We start from the raw sequence: 19,146 nt of genomic DNA, 5'->3' as shown, positions 1-19,146 counted from the left end.
TGCATTTCCAGTTCACTCCTTCTCTGTAAGAAGGTGAGTGGACTTTTTTATCTTCACCCTCTTGGACTCATAGTTTATCATTATGATCATCAGAGTTCTAAAATCTTTCAAAATTGTTTGTCCCCATAATGTTGTTATTTCAATTAATAAATTGTTCTCTTTCCCCTAACTCAGAAAAAGTGTTTTGAAAGTAAAACATATTCTATACATTTAAAGTCTTGTTATTAGCATATAATCAGATGAGTGAAAAAAAAAATCCTCAGTTTCATGAAAAATGGCAAAAACCCATAAAGTGATTTATAGTAAATTGTATCTGACTAGGGACTAGAAAACTGAAATCCCTTGGTCTAGTCCTATATAAATGAGTTTAATTAATTTTAAAGAAGAAATGGACTGGATTTTAGAGTAAGGACAAATTTACAAAGTTCTGTGCCTTCTCTGATAAAATAAAGATAAACCAAATGAGCCCAAATAATGGAGAAAAGGTTACTATGAGGCCCAAAGTCCTAACTGTTAAAATGCTTAAGGCACTTAAAACTCTGAAAGTCCACCAAAAGGTCACCTGTGATGACCAGAGTATCTAGTTTATGTAGTGTCAACCTATACCAAAAAAAGACAAAATCTATACTTAAAAAACCTCATAAAATATAAAAAGAAAAAAAGGTGTCTTCTGTCAGCAGCTACATCCTATAGCTACAACCGACATCAAGAGTTTGGAGGATTTTCCTGAGGAGGAACCAGCACAGTCCAAACCAGTCTGCTGTTCCACCACCCAAGTATACATTAAAAACAAGTTTCCCCATTGAATAGATTATCAAGACAGAATGAATAACTCAAAACCCTTATGAATAATAGAAACTACTAAGCAAATGTTAAATGTGGCATAAAGACACAGTATTCTCAGCACTTTCACAGTTATTTGAAAATTTCAAAGAGAGCTCCAGCAGCTGCTCCATGTTCAGAGCAATCCAAAAGGGTTTTATTATTGCCTCAATTGTTCTTCTCTGAAACTTACACCTTCTTTTCCTTGGTTTGTGGAAATTAAGCCAATTCCACACCTGTTATCAACTAGGGAAGCAAGGAACAGTAGGGTCCAGTCAGTTGGGTGTTTTCCCCAGCTCAAGATGATCAAGGATTCTCACTGCATTTCTGAACCTTCTACATCCAAAACAGTGTCAGGAAGCTACTTAGGGTGTCTGAAGAGCAAAACTTCTCAAATCCTTTTTCACTTGTAAGTTATGTAAAGTCAGAAACCATTTAATTTTAACTATCTCCAACTGCTCTCTGTATAATTCCTTGGATGCACTAAGTGCTTAATAAATGTGTGACTGGGGTTGGGGGTGGGGGTGGGGGGGCGCAGCTAGGTGGTTCAATGGATAGAGAACCAGGCTTAGAGATGGAAGGTCCTAGGTTCAAATCTGGCCTCAGATATTTCCTGCCTGTATAACCCTGGGCAAGACACTTAAATACCATTGCCTAGCCCTTATCATTCTTCTGCCTTGGAACCACTACACAATATTGATTCCAAGTCAGAAGGTAAGGTTTTTTAAAAAAGAAACAAATAAATTAACATGTGTCTGTAAAATAGACACAGCAATACCCAGAATTACAGGTTTAAAGTTGCCATCTTTAGCTTATTTCCCCCACTGTTATCTTTGTCATCACACGACTAAAGCCCAGTTCTTCCAATCCCACAACTAAAGCCAGTAAGAGGCAAAAAACAGAAACAGGGGCAGAGAAGCAACACTTTTGTACACTGCTTTACTTGCTATAGAAAGGTAACTTTTTGGAAAGTCGAGCACCAGGCTAAATAAATGGGAATGTGCCTCTAGCAAAACTGCTTTGCTTCTATTACCTGATTTGGAGAATTTTCAAAGAGGAAAAATTGAAAATGCTATTCATAAGAACCAGAGGAGGCCTTGAAAATTGCTTAATCCAAACCTCCTGGTTTTATAGATGAGGAAACTGAGGCAGGGCAAGGCAAGAAGCATTCATTAATCGCTATGTGCAAGACAGTGTGCTAAGCCCAAAGGGATTAAGTGATTTGCCTGGGGTTGAAAAATGAGTGGTACAGCTAAAACTTGACCCTGGATCGATGCCTATTTTATACTCTGAGCACAATAATCCCTCCTCAAGTACTCAGTAGGGCCCTCAGCAGGAGAGCCAAATATAAAGCTCTTCAAATGTATAAGAAGCTACAATTTTCCTGAGTTTCAAAACAGGCCCTGGGCCTCTTGATTCTCCTGCCTAGGTTCTTATCAGGAAGGTATACCTGTATCATTCGCTTAAGCTGTTTATTTTAGCATCTTTCCTATTCTTTATCATGCCTTTATCAGACTATCTTCTTGTAAGACAGATTTTTCTAAAATTCTGCTTTCTCATGCCCTCATTATCTTCTTGGTCAGAGTTGTGACTAGCAGGCAGGTTGGTATCATCACCATTTTCCACATGAAGTAGACACAGAGAGGAAATTTTCTGATGTCTATAAAGATTTAAGCATTGGCTGTCTCTTCTCTGCACTCCCCAATCTATGAAGGGTATTTCTCCTAAGTGGCCTTTCTGATGAATGTTCAGGGCTGTTTTCCAAAGGAAGACTTTGCTAGGCTAATCATATTTATACGAGGTTTCTCCTGTGTGGGACATAATAGTTTGGTGCTTAGGAAAAAAAAAACCAACACTTTTTTGGTGTATGAATTTAATTCCACACTGATTTCCACAGATTTCGCTGATCAAAGTCAGCCAGAAAATTTGCAGAAGGCCAATATTTGTGGTCATCGCCCACACAGTCGCTCAAACTCTTTAATCCATCCATCCCCTGGATAACATGCATTGGTGGGAAAATTTGCCACAATCCTGGCCCCAGTAACCAATCACCCCCATTACATCATCAGTTTCCCCTCCTCCTGTGACATTAAATAGAGATTTTCCCATATTTGCCCACCCCCTCTCACATCAGATGGTATTTTTTTTTCCTATACTCACACCCAGTGACAAATGGAGGTTTTTTCTGACCTCTGAAGGAGCTGTGTTGTTACCTCAAAAAGTCCTAAGCACCCTACTTCAGCTACTCTTGCTTTGGAGGTACAGCTCCATTCTCCAGATTTTACAGACTTGATCATGATTCTCTGCAATTTGTAAACCTCTCTATATATTTGGATTTTACAAAGTTGGTCTTGTTTCTTTAGAATTTGCCAATGTATTTGACTGAATTTTATAAAAGTTGGTGATGTTTCCCTAGGATTTACAATTTTTTTCTCCCTCTGAATTGTACAAAAATTGATATTATTTTTGTGAGGTTCATGACTCTTTCCTCAGGACTATTTTTATCAAAAATTGCCTACTTCCCCATTGAACAAATAAAGAAGATGATGAGTTTCAGGCAGTATGAGGAGTTATCCTGGCTCAGGACTGCACTCATCAGCCCTCTAGTTCTAGTGTAGGAGGAATGGAGGGCATAGAGATTGTCGTGCTGTGGGGGAAGGAATACTGCACATAGAGCAATTAGTAATATATGTGAAGCCTAGAAAGGGTGGGATGGTATAAGTCATGATAATTGGTTAAAGAATTAGGAATACAAACCAATAGGTGGGAAATGTGGCTAAGGATTGCTTTGAAGAAGGTGTAAGGAAAGTTTAGGCTTGGAGCAAGCCTAAAGAGACATGGCAAGAGTGGGTAAGAGGTGATTTGAAGTGGAAAATGGGAATAGAGTATGAAGGGATCTTTAAAAAGAAAAGATGGATACATTCAATTCCTTTTCAACAACTAAAAGCAGCAATAAGCTCACACCTTCATAGGACTGGGAATAAAGCATTAGGCCCTATCATGATAAAAAGGGGAAGGGACCCAAGACCCAAGGGATGAAAAACAAAAGCTGAGCTTCAGAACAATAAAAGGATTTCTTGGCCATAGACTACTAGAGGATGATGAAGCAGTTTAAGAAATGAGGTTCTATCTCTTTCCAATGAGCTACTGATGAATATAACTATAAGAGTTCTTTAAGAATCTTTTAATCAAAGAGTCCATCCCTCCTGATCCTGATCCCTGAGTTAATTCTCTCTCTCTCTCTCTCTCTCTCTCTCTCTCTCTCTCTCTCTCTCTCTCTCTCTCTCCCCCAAACTACACTACATTTAATTACTTTGTATTTATGCACTTTATACTGATACTGTACATATTTGCTGTGTACATTTTATCTCCCCATTGAAATGGAAGCTCCTAGCAAGCTGAGATTGTTTCATTCTTTGCACTTACAATCTCTAGTACATTGTAGACATCTAATAAATGCTTTTCAATTCATTGATGGATTTGATGAAGCTGAGATTCTGGACTTTAAAGCTTTTCTTAATCTATGGAAAGTTAATTAATACAAGAAATAATCACATTTTCCCAAATAGATCCTAAGAAAGAATATCACAAAGACATTTTTAAGTTCTGCATAGCCTTCACCATCTTGGGAGGAAGCAACAGAGATGACACTGAATATTGTTACAAGTTCGGGTCTGTAATTCTGTCACACTTCTCACACTGCCTCGGATGTATAAAAGAACTGGAGCATCAGGACATGAAAGGTTTTAGAGGACCTGCGCTGTAGGAGACTCACTCTGAGACCGAGAGTTGATAAAATAGTGGAGGGTGCCTCAGTGTCCCCTTCCTCTCACTCACTACCCTGGAATGACTCCAGAGAGCTAGGACTGAGCAGAATAAGTTCCATCCAAACCAAGGAAACAAACTCAATCTTTACTGACTGGTCCTTAAGCACAGAGCTATTTCCCTGTCGCCTTGACCTGCTTCCTGGACTCCCACCTCTCCAGTGTTTTCAGACAAGAAGTAGTCACAAAGGCAGACACCCTTCTCCCCTCACTGGCATCATGCTCAGTCATCACCAATCCCCAAAGGCTTGGAACCCATATCGACTTTTTCCCCAACCACTAACAAATTTCTAGCACTGGATTCCTTCTTCCCAGTAACTCAGAGTAATTGGTAAAGACATTCTAAAATGTCAGATTTGTGGCAGCTGGGTGGCTCAGTGGCTTGAGAGCCAGGCCTAGAGACAGGAGTTCCTGAGTTCAAACCTGGCCTCAGACACTTCCTGTGTGACCCTGGGCAAGTCACTTAATTCCATTCCATAGCCCCATATCCCTCTTTTGCCTTAGAACCAATACACAGTAGTGATTCTAAGACAGGAGGTAACGGGTTTAAGAAAAAAAAAGTCATTTGATAATGTGATTGCTAATAACAACACTGACAACACTTAGGATAGTGCCTGGTTCATAATAAGCATTTAATAAATGGTCACTGACTGACAATATCCATGCAGGTCACCCTCACCATTGTGGTCCTGACATTATTGGTTACCACACTTGGAAGAATCAGATAAAAAATGTAAAGTTTCAATGAACACTTTGTTTAAAACCCCCACCTTCTGTCTTATTATCAATTCTAACACAAAAAACTAATAAGAGTTAGACAAATGGGATTAAGTGACTTGTCCAGGGTCACACAGCTAGGGAAGTATCTGAGGCTAGAGTTGAACTTAGGTATTCTCAAACCCAGACCTGATGCTCTATCCACTATGCTCTACCTAGCTCTATCTCAAATGATCATTATTACAATAACCAAGCTATTGTCTAAAAAACCGACTGAGCAATTCATGAGAGATACAAAGTCAGGTTGAAAGGCTTGCCTGAATGAAGTCCAGTTCTACCTATCGGGATAGAAAGCTCATTCTCGTGGAAAGGCAGAGGGAATTCAGTGTTGGCTTTCTCCTTCATTGGTTTGGAGTCGAAGCTCAGCATTAGGGCCATTTGGGAGTCTTCAGCCATACCCTGAAACAAGAAGCACCAAAGTCAATGGGATATAAATCAATTAATAATCAATAGCAGTTCATATCTAGCCTCAAACACCTCCTCGATATGTGACCCTGAGCAAGACACTTAACCCTGACTGCCTAGCCCTTCCCACTCCTCTGTCTTAGAATTGACATTACAACAGAAGGTAAGGGTATAAAATAATAATAATAATAATAATAATAATAATAATAATAATAATAATAATAATCAACAGCACTTATTAAGTGTCAGCTATGCAGGTCACTCACCATGCTACACATTAGAGATTTTTTTAAAAAATGTAATATAGTTCCTTCCCTCAAGAACAAGAAAGTAACAAGTATTTATTGAACACTAAACCATGTAAAAGGTACAGTACTAGACACTGGGGATATATTCCATGCTCGGAATACTCTCCCTCCTCATTTTTGCCTCCTGGTTTCTTGTCTTCCCTGCAAGTTATAGCTAAAACTCTATCTTCTAAAGGAAGCCCTTTCCTAATCCTCTTTCTCTTCCTTCTCCTCCTCCTCCTTCTTTTAAAATGCTTATCTCTCATCTTAGAATCAATACTGAGTATCAGTTCTAAGGCAGAAGAGCATTAAGAACTAGGCAATTGAGTTAAATGGCTTACCGAAAGTCACACAGCTAAGAGGTGCCTGTCTTCCCCCCAATCCCTCTTAATTCTAGTACCTTCCTTTTATTGATTATTCCCTATTGTCTCCTTCATTAAACTAGGAGATCTCAAAGATCTCCTCAAAAGGCAAAGATTGTCTGTTGCCTTCCTTTATATTTTGCCTGGCACAGATTTATGTACATACAACATGCATACAGACAGCATAAATGCTTATTGACTGACCATAAATACAATGCAGGAGATAACAAGTACTTATATATGGATGGATTATGTGTAGCTTAATACAAAGAAAGAGGGCAGTAACAATTGGGAAGATCAGAAAAAAAAGCTTTCCAAAAAAAATGATGCTTGAGCTAAGTCTTAAAGGAAGAAAGACAGTCTATGAGGCACAAGGAAGGAGGGAGTGAACTCCAGGGATCTGGACGAGCCAGTGCCAGATATGTTGCTGGGAAGAAGAGATTTGGAAAACTACCTTGAACTTGAAAAGGAAGTATTGGTGAGGACTAGCAGCTTAAAGCTCAGAGGTAAATGTTCTTGGTTTCTGGCCAAGATTCAGAACAATAGTTAGGACACAACAACCTGTGCAAGATATTGGTGCTAAATGCTAACTGTTGTTGTGAAGACCAAATGAAATAATATTTGTAAAGAGCTCAGCCCAGTGTTAGGCACATAGTGGTGCTTAATAAATACTTATTCTCTTCCTCTGTACAATGTCTGAAATACTCAAGGAATAGTAATTGACACTAGATTTGCTGTTGGACATTGATTGTTTCCTGGAATTCCACTAGCCTCTCTTCCTTCTTTTGGGTAGCAACAGTGGAAAGGTAAATTCCTAACAAACCAGTCCAGACAGACCAATAGCTCTTTGGCAATACTTATGGATTTGTTAGAAGAGGAAACTGACTGTAGAAATGAGCGATTTGGATAACCTTTGAATTGCATGAATATTTTTTCCAATTATAGTTGCATATGATTCTGTCTGTATAAAAGAGGAATTTTCAGATATTCATGTGTGGTTGATGAAAAGGTATGTTTGGGGCATGCATTTATGGGAATTGTAAGGAGGCATAAATGTATAAATCTTCATTTTCAAACATCTTCCCCAAATTTGTTGACAGAAATGGTTCTGAGCTCAGGAGAAGGCTCTCATTAGAAAATTCTCTTTTTACTGTTTCTCATTATTTCAGTACAGGAAAATTCACTTGGGGACAATAATTATGCCTGTAAAAGTAGGAAACTGATTCAGTAATTGAAGTCATACATGTTAAATGGAACTTGTAAAGCAAAGCAGACTTTAAATGGATTAGGTCTAAAAATCTGGAGGGTGACCAGTCTAGGTTCTTGTTCACCTCTATGTCTTCTCCTCATCCCCCTTCCTTTGTGTCAGTCTCAACCTTTCTCCTTTTTGATGTCACCTCTTCTATTTGTGTCCTTGACCTAGTCCTTTGTTATCTTCTTGAAGAACTTGTCCCATTAATCATTCCTTAATCATTCCTTCGGTCACTCTCATCTTCAGTGTCTCCATTTTTACCAGTCTCATCCTTTCTATCTACAAAAAATGGACGTTTCCATCCATCCATAAGAAGTCTTCATTTGCTTCTTTTCCTTTTCTCCTTCCCTTCATTTTGAGTGGCAATAGTAGAAAGAGGGGGTGAATTCTTTTTTTTTTTAGAATATTTTTCCATGGTTACATGATTCGCAATTCCCCACCCCACCCCCCTTTCTGGAGTTGACAAGCAGTTCCACTGGGTTATACATGTATCATTATTCAAAACCTATTTCCATGTAATTCATATTTGCAGTAGAGTGATCCTAAATCATATCCCTTTCACACTACATGATTGATCCTATGTTTTTCTTCTGTGTTTCTGCTCCCACAGTTCTTTCTCTGGATGTGGATAGTGTTCTTTTTCATAAATTCCTCTGGATTGTCCTGGATCATTGTATTGATACTGGTAGAAAAGTCTGCTACATTTGATTGTGCCACATTGTGTCAGTCTCTGTGTACAGTGTTCTCCTGGTTCTGCTACTTTTGCTCTGCATCAATTCCTGGAGGTCTTTCCAGTTCACATGGAATTCGAGGAGGTAAATTTTTAATGAGTTTGTTTCAACCATTGGCTTTTTGGTGATAATACTAGATATGTTTGTAGAGAACACTGATTCTCTATGTAGAAATGAGCTGTCTGGGTAATCTCTGAATTTCATGTATATGTTTTTATAAATAACTGAGAGTTGCCTATAATTTTGTTTCTATAGGAGGAATGTGAACTAGCTATTTAAGTTTTGGCAGATAGTGCCTCAGCTGATAGAATACTAATGTTGGCTGAAATCAGAAAGATCTAGGTTCAAATCTAGTCTCAGACAATTACTAGTTGTGTGACCCTGGGCAAGTCACTTAACCTCTGTTTCCCTTAATCCACTGGAAAAGGAAATGGCAAAGCACTCTAGTATCTTTGCCAAGAAAACCTGTGGACTACATTGGTTTGCTATAGTCCACAGGTTCACAAAAAGCAAGCATTGGGGAGAGATATGTTTGGGGCATGCCTTTATTCTTTCTCTGCTGGTTTACATTATTTAAATACAGGAAAAATTCCTCAGGAATCATATATGTTATATTTATATTATATATTAGGTATAATAATCATGCTTTCAAAAATAGGAAATCTGCCCCAGTGAGCAAAGTCATGTATTTTAAAATGTATATTATGTATTTTAAAAAGTAACTTGAATAAAAACTGAATTTAAATGGATTATAGGTTTTAGATCTGGAGAGTAAATTCAGGCTTGGTTCCACCACTGACTTTCTAATCCTTCTGTCTTCTCCCCCTTCCTCCTTTGCACTAGTCTTTGAAGAGGAAGAATTACTTCTCTTTTTTGAAGTCATTTGTGCCCTTGTTTTAGTCCCCTGCTATATGGCCTCTACAGGCCCTCCTCATCTTCACTCTCCCTTTCTACAGTTTCTCTCTCTAATACCTACAAAACATGAAGTCTTCCTCTTCCCCAGTCATAAAACAATTTTCATTTTACCCTATCTTTTACTCAGTCTTTAATCACTCTCCTCTTTTTTACCGCCAAGATCCTGAAAAGAGTTATCTGCTTTCAATGCTTCTACATCTTCATCTCCCATTAATAGTCTCTCCTCTGTGAATGGAGTAGCACGTGAACTGTGCTATTCCAATGAAACTGCTCACTCCAAGGTTACTAATGAGATAATTTAATCATATCTTTTGTTGTTTACCTACATTTCCCTTTTTATCCCTCCTCTGTAACCTTTCTCAGAGTCATCCTTTATATAAAGAAAAAAAAACACTATGGAAAAGAGTTCAGCAAAATTAACCAACATAACAAAAAAGTCTGATGCTCTATGAAGTGTTAAATACCTGTGGGCCCCAACCTGCAAAAATAGAGGGTGAGGTAGTATCTGAAACTCTTCTTTGGAGCCAAGATTGGCCATTACAATCATGCAGCATCCAATTTTGATAATTTTGCAGTTTTTGTTCTTTTTTCCATTTACGCAAGTCTCTTCCCCACTCCAATTCATCTTCTATTCAATCATTAAAGTGATTTTCCTAAAGTGAAGGTCTGATCATGTCACTCCTCTACTCAATAAACTTCAGTTGATCCCTATTGCCTCCAGAATCAAATTCAAAATGATCTGTTTGGCATTCAAAGCTCTTCACAACCTAGCCCCTCTACTAGCTTCTCAATCTTCTTAAACCTTTCTCTCCAAACTATTCTTCAATCCAGTGATCCAGTGGTCATTCTAAAAATAAGACATTACTCTCTTGGCCCTGGGAATTTTCTCTCCCCTAATTCTGAAATTCTCTTCTCACTCTGCTGTTTACTATTCTCTTAGTTTCCTTTAAGTCCCAATTAAAATCTTTTTTTTACTGGAAGACTTTCCCAAACCCTTCCTTTTGTCAATTAATTCCTATTTATTCTGTATATAGTCTGATTTGTGTGTGTATATATATTTGTAAGCTCCTAGAGGGCAGGAATTATCTTTTGTGTCTTTTTGTATCCCTAGTGGTTGGCACAGTACTCTTTAGCAGACCCACAGTTCTCCCATTATCTCTGAAGATCACTTTCAAATTCCAATCTTTCCCTTGAGTTCCAAGTCTCACATCTCCAACTTCCTATAATAATCTTGCACATATTTCAACCTCAGAAGTGCTCTTCCTCCCAAACTCAAAATCATTCATCTCTGTTTCTACCATTTTCCTAAACCTCAATGATCAATTAATTACTAAGTGCTACTGGTTCTACCACAACATATTTCATATCTCATTTATCACTCCATTCATTTGACCAACATCCTAGTTCCAGATCTCATTATCTCTTCCTTGGACTATCATAATATTTATCTAAAGAGTCCTTCTGCTTATAGTCTCCAGATCTTTCCCATCTATTCTTCATGCAGCTGCTAAAATAATAAATCCAAGGAACCTACCCCATGGCCTCCTTGGCATCTTTGAAGTAAAATTCCACCTTCTCCAAGCAGCTTTTCCCAGTTCCTTTAATGTTTGTACCTTCCCTCTGAAATCACTTCCAGTTTACACCAGATATAACCTGTATGTGCATAGTTGTTTGCATGTTGTGTCCCTCCAATTTTTGTGAGTTCCTGAAGGGCAGGAACTATTTTATGCCTCTCTATGCATCCCCAGAGCTTACTTAGAATACAATAAGGTACATAATAAGGCTTAATAAATGCTTTTTGATTTGACTCCAGTGCCCAATAGAGAGAATATTAACAGATTTAGGGAATTTTACAACAAAATCTCAATATAACATTACTCACTAAGGTACAGATTCTTTAAGTGAATCTAAATTCATCATGCTATTTAATTCCTTAAGTAACAAAAGAAACTCATTATATGGTAGTTTCACCTAAAAGGCAGGGATATCCTCTGCAGAGACACTAAAAATAGCACTACAAATGAAGCTTATGGCAATGACCTTTTGCATTTCTCATGAGAACAAGAGAAGAAAAACTCTGAATAATGGCTCCTGAAAAAATTGGGAAACAATAGCACTGTGGGAGAGAATTTTCACATTAGTTAAAGGTGATAATTCAGAAAACTTTGATTTTACCATTATAGCACTAGAATGAAATTTTACTCCTCAGTCCCATCGGTAACTGACTAATTCCACTATTTAGAACTAATAATGATAGGATCATGGGCCCTATAATTCACCTGGAGGGGAGGGGAAATTTTATTCTATATCTGAGCCAAAGTCAATAAACCAAACCATTAGTATCAAACTTAAGTAGAAACAGGAGCCAGAAAACCATACATAATGATCCCTGTGGGTTATATTTCTTTTTTAACCCCTACTTTCCATCAATATTGTATATTGGTCCAAGGTAGAAGAGTAAGGGCTAGGTAGTGGGATTATTGACTTGCCCAGGATTACACACCTAGGAAGTGTTTGAGGCCACATTTGAACCCAGGACCTCCTGTCTCCGCACCTGGCTCTCAATCCACTGAGCCATCTCACTGGCCCCTTGGGTTATATATTGTGTTAAAATTATCTATGTTTGATTGTATATTTATGTTGTTAATTATTTCCTAGTTAAATTTAACATTTTAATCTGGTCTGGCTGCACTAAGTAGTGTCATGAGCCTCATGCTTGACACTTCTGTTCCAAACAATTGGAAAATTAATACAGGGAGGGAAGTAAGATACTACGGATGGCACAGTGTAACCCATCTTCATGTCTCAAGTAACCCCACTATATGATGATGGTTTTGTATCATAGGAACATAGTATACAGAGCAGAAAGGGTCATTAGAGATCCTATCCCAAACTCCTCACTTTACAGATGAAAAAAAGGGAGTCCCAGAAATTAATTGTTCATGGTTTCCCAGGCAGCAGAACTGGGATTTCCAGTTCAGTTCTCTAATTTCCTATTCTCTTACCATTACCCGTCAGCTTTATGTGAAAATGGAAGTACTTTTTTTTTTACTTCATCAATTACAACTTAGACCAAAATATATTTGTGAATAATTAGGACCCTTTATTTAAATGAAAACACAAGAATTAGGGGTGTTTTGTGATCTATTCCCTTCTTGGGAAAAAAAACGATTAACCAATTCAATTTGCTTTCTTAAACACTGAATAAATACTCTCTTTAATGATGGAATTTCACAAAAAATATCAGTGTGATGTTCAAAGTCTGTCACTTCTCTGAAAATCTCAATTCTAATGACTTAGAACAAAACCTTAGAGAACCAGCTCCTGACCTTTTTGGGTCATGAACTCCTTGGGCACTCTTGTGAAGTCTTCTCAGAATGTATGTGAGCGCATAAAATAAAATACTTGGGATTACAAAGGAGATCAATGATATTGAAATAAGGATACAATCCCTCCCCCCCAAACCAAGTTCACAGACCTCCTGAAATCTGTCAACTTGTGGATTTTAAGTTAAGAACCTCTGTACCATAGGATTAAGATGCCTTATTCTTTTATTTCTTTCTTTCCAAGTAAAGGCTTGACTAAATCCATCACTTATTATCTTTTCACTTGTGCAGCATTGGCTGCTCCTTTATTCTACTCATTACTTTCCTTGATGCAGTTTAATGAGAGCAGCAGCACCTCCATTAACTCCCAAATTAGGGGCTCTGCTAAACAATTGTCCTGTTGCCTCTGAAAGCCAAGCCCCAAGGTCTCTTAGTGAGCTTTTCCCCAAGCCTGGCTGCTTTGAAGGCAGCTCTCCCTGAAGCTTAGAAGTCCCCTGGAGAGCCCCCACCCCCTCCTTCCCCCAGAGGGCTTCAGGAATACTTCCACGGCTTCAAAGGCAATCACACAAAGAGAGAACCAGTCAGGATGACTCAGGACTACCTTAAAACCAGAGAGAAAGAAAAGCTTGGAGGTGGAAGAGAATCCCAGAAGTTACCAAGTCCCAGTTTCATAGATACTGCCCAATTACCCCCAAACTATCTGGTATCAGTGCCAAACACTACTACCTGCAATATATTCCCAATTCTTGGGTTGTTCATGTTTTAATTCCTTCTAATTCTACATCTCCTAATATAAATATCTAAGAAGTCATTGTGTAGCTTAGGTAGGTAGCATAGAGCATAGACTGCCAGGACTAGAGTAAGGAAGATCCCTCTACCTAAGTTCAAATCTGGCCTCAGACACTTCTTATCGATATGACTCTGGGCAAGTCACTTAACCTAGTTTGCCTCAGTTTCTTCCTCTATAAAATGAGCTGGAGAAGGAAATGCAAACCCATCCAAAATTTCTGCCAAGAAATCCCCAAATGGGTTCTCAGAGAGTCAAACATAACTGAAAATGAATGAACAACAACAAAGCAGTCATCGCTGCAATAAAGGCATGTTTCATTATGAAAAGACATCAGCTGATTGCTCTCCTGTTGTTTTCCTTCTTTTTATAATGTGATGGATGCTTAACTGGGGGTAGGTGATGAAAAGAGAAACACTTCATTCCAACAGAGACTCTGTTGCATCCACAAAGCACTAAAGCTGTTAATTTACTGGGACAAGGAATAAAAGCCAGTGGCAAGGAGGCCTGGGGGAGTGATCCCCTTGTTTCTGTACAGCTATCATTAAACCCTGTTTGGTTTTAGCATTATTTGGGTGTGACTAGGGTCTTGGGGAGTTATAAAAAAGCTCTTCTTCCTCAGTAAAGATTCAATTCTTAGAACCTATTGCAAGAAAGAAGTCTTCCTTAATTGACCAATTCACTTTCCAATTTTCTGTGCCCTTCAGTCAATCCATTAACCCTTCTGGGCCTCAGTTTCCTCATTTGTAAAATAAGGATAACTTATACTTGAATTACCTGTCCCATGAGACTGCTGTTAAGTAAATATTTTGTAATCCTTAAAGAGTGAAATAAACAGTTTTTTTTCCAACCCACATAAAAACAAACTTTAGACCCACAGGTCCAGCTCAATATGCTTAAAAAAAACAACTCTCACTTTCTATTTTAGTATCAATTCTAAGACAGAAAAGTGGCAAAGACCTGACAATTGACTTGCCCAGGATGACAGAGCTATGAAGTATCTGAATACAAATTTGAACTCAAGTCCTCCTGGCTCCTAGTCTGGCACTCTATCCACTATGCCACCTAGCTGCTCTTTAACATACTTTAACAATTTTATCATTTCACATTTATTTTTATTACCAGGCTTTGGTGCAATTGCAGAGTTTTCCTCCTGTCATACTCCTAAGTCTTATAGAATGAAAATCTACCTCTAGCCATTTTAAAAGGAGCCAAATAAACAAAATTCCCACTCTTTCTCAATTCCACCTTTTCCCCCAATGACAACCTACTCGATTCAACTTAAAATTGCTGACAAAGAAGCTATCACAAATAGTTATAGCTTGTGTGATAAAGTACATAATATAATGACAGGGTAATGAGTACCAGATATACAAAGATAACCATCCTATTCTCTGTAACAGAAAAACTGAGTTTTCATGGAGAAGGAAAGCCCCAAACTAGACCTTGAAGGAAGAGAAGACTTTCAAAAGGTAAAGATGAAGAAATGTTAGGGGCTGGGCGTTAAGAATGAATAACCTATATGTAAGGATTTTAAGAGGATGACATCAGGGAGTTGAAGGAAATACAGCTAGAAAGGTAGCTTTGGGAAAAATTGTATTCCTTGACTACCAGGGGAAAAAGGAGTTTTATTTTATTCTATAGAAAATGGGTAGCACTATAAGCTTCCTATTAGCTCAGAGCCACAGAGGGATATGATTAGTTCCATGCTTTACCTTCAGAAAGGCTTATGTGAAATACAGAGGGCACCTTCCTTGTCTCACTGGGTCCAAGAAAATGTCAAATACTGTTGTGCTAAAAGGAAGGAATGGGAGGAATTCCATGTGAACTGGAACAACCTCCAGGAATTCATACAGAGTGAAAGGAACAGACCCAGAAGAACATTATACACAGAGACAGATACACTGCAGCACAAGCGAATGTAATGGTCTTCTCTACTAACAGCAAAGCAATGATCTAGGACAATTCTGAGGGATTTATGAGAAAGAACACTATCCACATCCAGAGAAAGAACTGTGGGAGTAGAGAAACAGAAGAAAGACATTTATTTCTTTGATCACGTGGTTTGATGGGGATATGATTGGGGATGTAGACTCTAAATGATCACTCTACTGCAAATATTAATAATATGGAAATAGATCTTGCTTATAAAACTCAGCTGAATTGTGCATTGACTATGGGAGGAGGGAGGGAAGAGGGGAGGAAAAGAATATGAATCATGAAACCATGGAAAAATATTCTGAAATAAGTACATTTTAAAAAAATTTTTTTAAGTAAAGGACCCTGGATGTCTTTAAATATAACACCCTAAGGGGTGAGACATCACGCAAACAACTATGTATCATGAGATACACATATAGTAAGAATGGAAAGTAACCTCAGAGAGAAGGAATTCAGCAGGTAGAAATTCAAGAGGCCTCTAAAGAAGGAAGGGTTAGAGCTAAATCTTGAAGAAGTCAAGGGGAAGAGTTGAAGAGAGATATAGGCAGGAAATCTAGAGATCGAGCATCAAGAAACAGGAAGCAGACAGTGTCATTCATCTAGAAAAGCAGCTTAAAGCTAGACTGTGTTTCCTGACTACCAAAAAAAGTAATTTGTATTTTGTTCTATAGGCAATGGGCAACTTCTAAACACTTCCAAGCTAGAAGGTGGAAGGAATCTTTCCCGGTATTTTTTTTCTCCCTGTATGAAAAAGATTACCCAGAGCAATTAGGGAGGAGGAGGGATGTAAAAAGACTGGAAAAACAGGAAGGGGCCAAGTTTGGAAGAGATAAACAAAGCACATTATATCTGATCCTGGAGATCATAGCAGTCACAGGAGTTACTGAAGAATGGGGGTGACATGAGCAAACCTATACTTCTGGAAAATTACTTTGGCAGCTAACTGGAGAATGAATAGGGGATATGGTGTTCTTGAGTCAGACAGACAGAAAGATAGTTGATAGATAGATAGATGGATGGATGGATGGATGGATGGATGGATAGATAGATAGATAGACAAATAACAGAGCTACTGTGAATATATAAACTAGAAGACTTGACAATGATGAGATGTACAGGGTGAGTGAGTTGTCGAGCCTAATAGCAGGGTTACAAGTCTAGGTAACTGCGAGGCTGGTTGTGCACTCAACAGCAATAAGAAACATGAGAAGAGGGTAGGTTTGGGGGGAAAAGATAAGAAGTTGTTTTGGTTATGTTGCATTTGAGATGAAGATTCAATAAAGGGGACTGAGGAGTGACAAGACAGATAGGAAGAGAATTAGAAGACAATGTCATGAAAATTTAAGAGAGAATATTGAGAAGGAAAGGATAATCCACAATGTCTAAGGTTACAGTGAGGTCAGGAAAGTTGAGGATTGAGAAAAGGTAATGCAGAGGTCAATGGTCATTTTGGAAAGAGTAGTTTCTATTGAACGATAAAGTAAAAAACCAGATATTTGATTATTCCCATTTTGCATGGTTGGATCAAATGAGTTTTTTAGACTAAACATGGGAATTTTTAGTTATCAGGAAAATACCAAAGTAAAGTTCTCAGAACCATAATCACTAACATTTGTGACCTCTTCACAGTAGACACAGTATTAGGGAGGAACAGGTCAGGGACCACTTTGTGAACTTTTGGAATGTTTTCTACCTACTGAAAATGCTTCACTAAATAGGGTTGGGGGGGGGGGGGGAACAGGCAGTCTGGCCTTGCACAGCACGATTACAGGAAACTAACCCAAGCTGGTTTTTGACTCATCTTAAAACACCTGGACTAAAGAAATTTATGGTGAATTCACTGTTTTATAAGAGACTCTAGCAACTGAGGGAAGAAAAAAAGTAAGTCTGGCTTCCACATTAGTGACTAAAAACTCCCTAAATAGGTATTCCCTCTCAACCTCTCAGTCCTTATTTAATGACCATACTTGCCTCCTTGACATCAACACTGACAAATATTCCTATAGAGCTTTTAATTTTGCAGAGAATTCTTAACATTTGTGATCCCATTCAATCCTCACGATACCCAAGGTGAGGCCACCAAGTAGGAGTTTACATCCCAATTCTTCAATATCCGTTCAATTAAAATTTTTTTTTAATTAAGCCCCTACTATGTGCTAGGCACTGGGGATACAAAAAACAAAACAAAACAAAAACAAGCCATCCCTACCATCAAAGAGCTTACATTCTATTGGGGGAGAGGGAAATAAAACAGGTACATAGACTTTTAAAATATACAGGATATGTATACCAAGTAATTTCAAGAAGTAGAGAATATACCAAATGAAGGATCAAGGAAAGGGAGGTAACACCTTAACTGGACTTTGAAGGAAGGCAGTGATTTATGAGGTGTGTTCAGTAAAGAGGGAACATGAGGAACAGTCTGTGCCAAAGGCTCAAGTTTGTGACATAGAATGTGATCCATGGGGAACATTACCAGGCTGGTTTGATTAAAATGAAGACCATATGAATGGGGAAATAAAGCTAGAAATGTAGAGAGCAGGGAGCCAGATTACAAAGGGTTTAAGGGCTTCTGGCAAACTGGACTCATTTGCAGATTTTTAACAGGGGAGTAAAAAGATCAGCTCCATGTTTGTGGAATATCTATTTGCCAGCTGTATGGAATATGGATTGGAGAAAGGAGAGACTGAAAGCAGGAAGAACAATGAGGAGGCTGTTGTAAAAACATCTGACCATTGAAAGTTGTAGCATCCCCTGTAGCCCAATTGATGTTCTGGTTTCTATCCCACAGGGTGGTGAATCATGGAGCATCATCCTAAAGTACTTTCCTTCTTCCCTGGAGCTCATGGCATTGAAATTCTGCTACATTAACCTACAGTTCCCAAACGACCAGGTGAAAAACATATAAAATGCTTCTATCCAAAATTGAAAAGCTCTCTTTTTTTCCCCTCTTCCATCTCCTCTTTATTCATTCTTTACTCCCTCCTGAAAATCCATCCCAAATGTATAGAGAACAGTGAGTAAACTGCTTGAAGGCACAGAGAAACACATAGCCAAGACCTCAGAAAATGAGATTGCTGTTCTCCTGTGGCTTTTTTTATTATCTAGTCAAGGTTTGAGTTAGGTCATTGACTCTGAATAAACTCACAAAATTCCTCCCCCTATAGAAAGGCCACAGAGGGATACCCAAAAAGGCTAGAGTGGAACAACATTTTCTGAAAGGAAAATAGAAAGAAAAAAAAGAAAGAAGAATCTGCTGACATAGGCTACAGACAAAAAGTATATGTTTTTGTTGTTTTCCTTCCTTTTTTAAAAATCATTCCTTTAAGAAATAAAGTCATGCACAATTTGTTAGGATTGAAGGTCTCCAGCATCAGGAGACAATTGCTGTTTGACACTGAGCCACAGAAACATGTCACTAAATTAAAAGCCCAGAGCAGAACTGAATAGATGGGCCTATCCCCAAATGAAGTCTATAATGGAAAACAAAATTCACTGGCATTAAGCAACAACCGGCTAAGTATCATTAAGCTACACAGCAGCACCAACAATTTATTTTGAAGCCATCTGTGTTTGTCCAAATTCTCAAAAGTAAATGTCCCTGTGCTGGTTAGTGTTCGTTGCCTCCCCCTCTATCCCTCATCATTTCCTTCACTGTCAGATCGAAGGCAATATGTCTCTAGTCTGCTGAGCCAGAAGAGGGCAAAGGAGAATGGC

General features: G+C 38.3%; 1 protein-coding gene across 5 annotated transcripts in view; it reads right to left on the bottom strand.

Moving 5' to 3' along the window:
* The window catches only part of SLC39A11 (solute carrier family 39 member 11), a 521,155-nt gene that overhangs the window by 322,330 nt on the left and 179,679 nt on the right, over positions 1-19,146 (bottom strand). For all 5 annotated transcript variants that reach the window (XM_007482717.3, XM_007482716.3, XM_003340311.4 and 2 more), the window contains one exon: positions 5,681-5,822. In XM_007482717.3, the coding sequence (XP_007482779.2) occupies positions 5,681-5,822 (142 nt within the window). The remainder of the gene's footprint in view (positions 1-5,680; positions 5,823-19,146) is intronic.

The sequence above is a fragment of the Monodelphis domestica genome, chromosome 2, assembly GCF_027887165.1.
Source record: "Monodelphis domestica isolate mMonDom1 chromosome 2, mMonDom1.pri, whole genome shotgun sequence".
NCBI lineage: Eukaryota > Metazoa > Chordata > Mammalia > Didelphimorphia > Didelphidae > Monodelphis > Monodelphis domestica.
This window is presented reverse-complemented; position numbering and strand designations above follow the sequence as displayed.